This window comes from Pagrus major, chromosome 6, assembly GCF_040436345.1.
Source record: "Pagrus major chromosome 6, Pma_NU_1.0".
Classification (NCBI taxonomy): Eukaryota; Metazoa; Chordata; class Actinopteri; order Spariformes; family Sparidae; genus Pagrus; species Pagrus major.
In genome coordinates, this window is record NC_133220.1 from 34,054,859 (window position 1) to 34,061,922 (window position 7,064).

General features: G+C 40.3%; 1 protein-coding gene across 1 annotated transcript; it reads right to left on the bottom strand.

Moving 5' to 3' along the window:
- Positions 1–2,040: 2,040 nt before the first annotated feature.
- Positions 2,041–6,152, bottom strand: elf3 (E74-like factor 3 (ets domain transcription factor, epithelial-specific)). Its single transcript, XM_073469076.1, has 9 exons — positions 6,018–6,152; positions 5,698–5,858; positions 4,717–4,950; positions 4,293–4,400; positions 4,066–4,209; positions 3,877–3,963; positions 3,648–3,767; positions 3,269–3,464; positions 2,041–2,858 (listed from the first exon to the last, which is right to left on the bottom strand). Exons 2-9 carry the CDS (start codon positions 5,849–5,851, stop codon positions 2,747–2,749), a joined length of 1,155 nt encoding a protein of 384 aa, XP_073325177.1. The 5' UTR covers positions 5,852–5,858; positions 6,018–6,152; the 3' UTR covers positions 2,041–2,746.
- Between the last annotated feature and the right edge of the window lie 912 nt (positions 6,153–7,064).

The following is a 7,064-nucleotide window of genomic DNA, read 5'->3' on the forward strand; positions in this document are numbered from 1 at the left end:
TCTGTCTGTCTTTCACCAACCTTAAATGTCTTCATAGTTGCAGGTTACCAGGTTGTAGCAGAGGGAACTTTACGACACACAAAAAACACGAGCGCGGCTGGGCTAGGGCCTCTCTGTATGGAGTTTGCATGTTCTCCCCGTGCTTGCGTAGGTTTCCTCCAGGTGCTCCACTTTCCCCCACCATCGAAAAATGCACATTAGGTTAATTCTCCAGCCACTGGCCTCGGCCGAGACACTGGCAGTGTCTGTTGGCTGCCCACTGCTCTCAGGGGATGGGTTGCATGCAGAGAACCAGTCTCACTACGTTGTACAGTGTATGACTGTATGTGGTTAATAAAGACTCTTCTTCTAATATGTGTGACTATAATGATTAACATATTATTTGATTTTAGTATTTGAAGAGCACATTTTTATTTGAATTTCCAGGAAAAACTTGGCAGCTAATTGTTGTAATGATGATGTGATGTGATTGGGTAACATTACTTTTTTTTAAATTATTTTTTGACCTTTATATGGCTTTATTGATAGGACAGCTTCAGAGATGACAGGAAACAGGATGAGAGAGAGGGGTGACACGCAGCAAAGGGCCTCAGGGCCTGCAGCAAGGACAAAGCCTCTGTACATGGGACGCCCGCTCTTCCAACTGAGCTAATGGGCCAACTTTTCCAAATTTTAAAAGTAACTCATTACGTTACAAGGTTACTACCATTAAAAAGTAGCTTGTTACGTTTCTGTGTTATTTACTGAGAAAAGTCACGTGTTAGAGAACTTTCATTCAGCTAACAATCTGACTGTGAACTGGGCAGAGGCATACAGTATTAGGCACAGCTGTTTCAATGAAAACAATACAACAAGGGCTCTTATAGTTGAGTATATGATGTTCAAACATGCAACTAATGAACCCGTAAACTATGAGTGCTTACATAGAAACCATAAAAGCACAAACACGATGAAAGTGAACACATTCTATATAAGACAAACTATATAAGTTTATTTAGGCTTTTCAAACACACAGACAATGTTCTGATCTCTAGTTTACTTTATTCCAAAGTAGTAATTGTAAGGCAGGAGAAGGTTTTCAAAACCTGTGTCCGACAGTCGCTTCCTCTCGGGGGTCAGGACAAGACTTCCAAGGCTAAAAAGCCTCTCCACGGGCACACTGGATGGCAGCATTTTTTTTTCCAGTAACAGATTACCTTTATTAAAAACTAACTAACTGAATAATGGATTACTTGAATTGCAGAACTAACGCATTACGTTACTCTTTACATCAAAAAAGTAATCATAGTACTCTTAACGGATTACTTTGTAACAAGTTACCCCCAACACTGGCAATGAGGGTCTACTTAGTGACAGGATTATGTATCACTTTACCTTGAGGAGGCACAAAGAGGAAACAAATGATTAAGTAATTAGTGAACAATGAGTGAGTGTGAATGACCAGTTTGTACCACTCAGTGGCTGGTGCAAGGGAAACTGGGAACAGCTCTTTAGTATGTTGATTCACAGATATCTATGAACTAATCATTACCTAATCATTCACTATTATAGTACATTCAGGAATTATTCATTAAATATTTATCATTTGTCAAATCCTGACTCATTCCTCACTCGTTTCCTCATATTTTTATGTTTCTTATTATGTTACCAAGGAAAGATTGTGGACTACTAAAACAAGTTGCTACTAAGGCGTTAACACAAACACCTTTTTCATTCTAATTTAAGTCTTGTCCCTACCTAAATCACCTGCTGTAATGTGACATTGGCTAAATGCTCAGCAGAATGAAGAGTTTAGTTTTAGAGGAGCACTGCAGATAAGAAGTGGGTGATAATCATATCATGTGAGTTTAACACTCACACACATATTCACATCTTACATCTTTCACAGTGGTACCTGTCATTGTCTTTCTGTAAAAACAATGTGCCATTAATTAACAGATGAAATTAATTATATGAGATTTATTCCACAGACATATAAATTTAATCCAGAGTGGATGAGAGCAAATTGGATTCATCACATTAACACAACGACACAAACAATTATTGATTAACACATTTCTTTTTACTTGTGATGATCATATACAAGATATGAAACAGTTACTCTTAAACACACTTGATAATAAGTGATACCAATAGACATGTAGTGCACATAGTTACTGTAATAAGTTGCAACACCTACATTTAATTTTACCAGTAGACCTTCACATGGTCCTACATTCAGATACACAACTGATTTAACATTGGAACACGTGAAAAAATAACATGACAGTGATATGAAAGTATGAAAAAATATATATTTCCAGTGCTACAATAGTAATTAATGCCCATATACCAAAACAAAATCCATAGTGATAGATAACGATGATTAGTCCAGTATCCATGACGGGACTCAAATAAAAACGGCAGAATAAATTCTCTACAACTGTAAAAAGTTTTTCTCTTAAGCCTCGAGGTGCTCACAGACCTCACTACCAAAACAATGTCCATTTTAGTTACAATGAACATTGTAAAGTTTCTGAAGTAATGACAATCAAAAACACAAGATAGACAATATTAATATTGGTTCATAAAACCTACTAGAGCCAAAAACAATGGCTTACATTTTCTGCAACACCTTCCAAGAGGAAGTTTGTGTCTTAAACATTGGGTAGGCAAGGTTTTGTTTTTCAGACAGGCCATACAGGTATTTCTAGTTCTTATAAAAACAGCTTTTTTCCTTTCTACCCACGTCAAGGTAACCGATGCCTCACATGCCCATACCAATGTCCTCAATCTTCCAGCCGCTGGAGTTCTTTCCAAATTTATAAACGAGCCTTCGGCCGTCGACTCGCTCCAGGATCTCCCTCTTATAGTAATACCTGAGGGAGGAGGGTCAGTTAGTTCAGCTTTACGATACAAAGTATGTCCATCATCTGCTGTACTTTAATAGTTAGTTTACACTTAGTAAATGAAAATTTCAACAGTAGTTTCCAGTCCCTTTTATGATATTCTTCCACTGTGACCATATCAGGATTAAAGGAGTATTTCAACCATTTCCACATTTAAATATATGCCTACTAGTCATTGGGAAATTACTAAGGCCTCTCAAAACAGTTCTATAATATCTTGTGTGGCTTTGACAATGGACATTGTCTGTGTTATTATTTCATTTTGTGTCAGTGTCTTGAACTTCTGAACCACATGTCTGTATGCTGAATTATTTGAGACTCAAACAGATACGAGTGAAAGCTGATGAAAGTCTTCCCTATTGCTTGCTACATGAACTCACCTCATGGCACGGCTGAGTTTCTCATATGTCATGCTGCTGTTCTTCTTCTTCTGACCCCACATCTGAGCCACAGCCTCAGACTTGAGGAACTTAAAGACACCCTCACGACGGTCTTCCCACTTCATCAGGCCCTGGTTTCTTTCTGGGTGGATGAGAATGTCCCTGATGAACTCCCATAGGTGAGTGCCACGAGGCGCTGCAAACAAGGAGGCACAGTGAACTAAATGTGCGTGCATGGATGTAGAAGCATAAGCTGCAAGTCAAACAGATATGTATCTGCAATCTGATGGAAATGCAAAATAGAATGTGTGAAACAGCTACGCAGTGTTCATCTACAGATGAATGATACAGTATGCTGTTTGTCCACACATGGCCTCACCATGTTTGTTTTTCTTTGAACTGGCATAAATGCTGCTGCTGTGCTCTCTGCTGAGTTTAGGAGGCCGGCCCCGTGGTCGCTTCAGTCGAGACTCTCCTTTCTCTGTTTTGATGTGCTCCTCTGTCAACACAACAGTTAACTGTCAACAGTTTATTTAGGTTGGAAGCTCAGTGTCACTGCTGAGACTGTGGAATGCATCAAAGCTTACAAACAATGACTGCTTACTCACTTGAAATCAGGGGGTAGGAGAACTCCGGGTCTGATTCACCACTGCCAGACTCTGGTGAGCCAAGGCTTGAGAAGCCAAATATGCCACCTGAACACATGAGAGACATGTTTGAAATATCTGTAATTCTTGAGAAAGTGAGATGCAGAATAGTTGAGCATGATAATAGCAATTTGAGGATGAAAGTCTTACTGTTTGAGGAGCTGTACTCGCTGTCGGACTGATTGTCAGACAGGTACTCAGTGTCTCCCAGAGGTGTCATGGGCTCCATGGTCAAACTGGTCAGGTCATAATCATCCCTGTAGTCAAACTCTCTCTTAGTGACAGCTCCTTCAGCTGTTGGTAGAAAGTAGCAACATTAGCCCACACAGTATCTATCCATGTAGTGCTAGGATGTAAAATAGTCATACAATATGTACCTTGGCCAATTACAATGGTGCTGAGCAAAGGGAAGTTTAGGTTGTCCAGGAAGTTGTCTAGTAGCAGGCAGGTCTCGCTCAGCTCTGGTCCTGACAGGCTCTGCAAATCTGTGAGGCCAAAAATGACGAGATGAATAATGTTATATTTTAGCTGTGAACTTTATTCATCCAGGAGAAGAAAAAGGCAAATGTGAGTGGAACTACAGTTTATTTCTGGCGTCTGTGAACAGAGACCAAAACTCAGGGTTTTGGGTCATTTCTAGGTTTGTTCATATTTAACTGGCAAATTTAATTTATAGATGAAAATGTATCTTAATTTGATCAAAATGTAGGCCAATTTTGTCTGTGCTATGTCAATCAATCAGTTATAAACCAGCAATCGGACAATTTAAGGATAAATCCCAACTGACAGATGCAGTTTTACCATATTTGGTCTTGTGTTCCTGCAGACTCTGGTGGAGGTGTGGGCCGAGCTGCGGGCCAAAAACACCAATCATCTGATCCCGGTTCATCTGGCAGAGGGTGGGACCATCCATGGTACAGTAAGCCAGACTTAAGGTGCTTGCATCAAAGTTGGTGCTCTCTACGTGGTCACTGATCCAATCCAGAACGTTGTCTGCTGTCCAACACTGAGGGCTAGTCTGACGGTACCTGTGACCTGCAGAGAGATAGGCAGGAATGAGTGGAGTATGGATTGTGTGAATGATGTCACTGTGCACCGCACCAGTCAGCACTGAGCATTGAGCAAGTAGATTTAGAAACTTCATATTTCTTTCAAGTCAAATCTTGCTTCAGGAATCTAATTAAGTCTGGTGTAATGTCTCTTCTGCACAAACAATTGTTCAACACTTTGCAGTTCTGTCCAACTAGAACTGACCTCTAACCTGTTGGTCTGTTTGTCTGTTACTTATTGTCTTACATTGCCCCTCAGGAATAACTAAAAGTCTTTAAATTAAATTGATTCTTAAATGTACTGCTACATGTCTGCCTGCTAAGCTATCAGTAATACAGCCTGATACCAGTCTGCATCATTACCCAGTCTGTATCTAGAAGGTCACACAAACAAAGGCAGGTCTGTTTGAACTAAGGTGGCAGCATTCCTCTGTTTGACGGTTATGACGAGTTACACATTGGCTGCCTGGTAAATGATTGAGCCAACAGTGACTAAATGAGGTCAAAGCAAAGTTCAGACAGCTAATGGTCCTACTGGCAGAAGTTTGAAAATGACGGATCATGTTTACTCTGAGATTAGTCTTCAGCCGAAACTGTCCAGACTGGACTATAATGGTTAACAGGCCACGGACTAAAGCATTTCTTTGTTGTGGCACAGTTCACGTATATAGTTGAATCTTTCAGCAAACATAAGACAGAAATGAGCATCACAACAGCAGTTGGTGTCTCTTACCGCTTATGTTGGAGCTGTACTCTGGATTGGTGATCTGTAGGGTGTTGATGCTGGGCAGTACACTGGGCTGCTGTGGCAGGACATCAGGGACTCCAGTCTGATACATGGTGAGGTTGGCACGAGTCAGAACACTGCTGAGGCACAGTGATGACATGGAGACACTGGGAAAGACAGAAGATTTAGTTAACACACTAGTTTAAAAAAAAACTGAAGAAGAGCAGCTAAAGAACATATTTGTTCCTGTCGAGCTTTGTAACATAATCAAATCTGTATCACTTTTAAACATGACATTCATTAAAAATTCACCAATTTTCTTTTACCTGGTTAATGCACAAGCCACAATATGATGCAAAAGAATTATGCTCCAAGACAATCCACAGTGTGAGCGTGTGTTGTCACTGCTCTCCTCTGCCTGTTCTCTGTGTCACCACTGTCGCCAAGGAAAACATGCACCTGCTTCTGCGTTTAACCTGTGGAGCTTTATAGTCTGGAAGCAGTGGGGGAGGACTCAGGTGAGTTCAGGGGAATTCCACTTGAAGCTGGCCACACCCCCTCCTCCTCCTCCACTTTCCTGAGAACTTGATCAACAAAACAAACCTGCCCTGCTATTCCCTCTAATCTCTTTCACACCAGCATTAAGAGTTACATTGTTTTTGTATTTTTAGACTGGATTAGCCTTTAAAGGTTAAGGCTTTGTCTCAGTCATATTTTTTCAACAGAAATTTAGATGACAGTACTGTAATGTGTTGGAGGATCTTTAGTTAACACACAGGTAGATGTTTGTCAAACATTCAGATGAATGTATCAGTACCAGTTATCATATTTTTATGGACATGAATCCATGACCTAATATTTGCACCTTCTCCACAGAATTGTACATGTAATATAAATTTGCACATTTTTGAAAATTTCTTTCCTATTTCTTTTCTAATTGCCTAAAAAAGTATTGATTTTCTACCAGCAATCAAAGCTGTCTAAGAATCACACTGTACATTGCAAGTGTTTTGAACTGACTTGACTTGTTCTATTTCCATGATACAGCCACCTTTTAATCCGTCAAGGAATAGGGTGGGGAGATAACAGAAGTTTGCAGATGGTCGAAATGTCTAAAAATAGCTGCACAGAGAGTGTGTACTAACGGCAAACAGCCGGCTGTGGGGACAGACAGTTTAATCAGTCAAGAGCCCAGCCTGACCATGACTGATAAAACTACTTTATCAAGCTGCTCTTTATTCCACTTGGTTACTTCCTGATACATAACCAGCCTGCTCTTGAGGCTCCACAACACTGCTGGTATCTACATCACCAAAGGTATGTGGACACCTGAATATTACAGCCACATCATCTCTGACAGTACTCCCATAACA

What these genes read in the sequence shown, in the direction of transcription:
- elf3 (XM_073469076.1), bottom strand. Translation starts at nt 5,851, where the DNA reads ATGTCATCACTGTGCCTCAGCAGTGTTCTGACTCGTGCCAACCTCACC. An exon ending in CTCCTACCCCCTGATTTCAA is followed by an intron (nt 3,768 to 3,876) that starts GTGAGTAAGCAG and finishes TTGTGTTGACAG; the next exon opens with AGGAGCACATCAAAACAGAG. An exon ending in AAACTCAGCCGTGCCATGAG is followed by an intron (nt 2,859 to 3,268) that starts GTGAGTTCATGT and finishes CTCCTCCCTCAG; the next exon opens with GTATTACTATAAGAGGGAGA.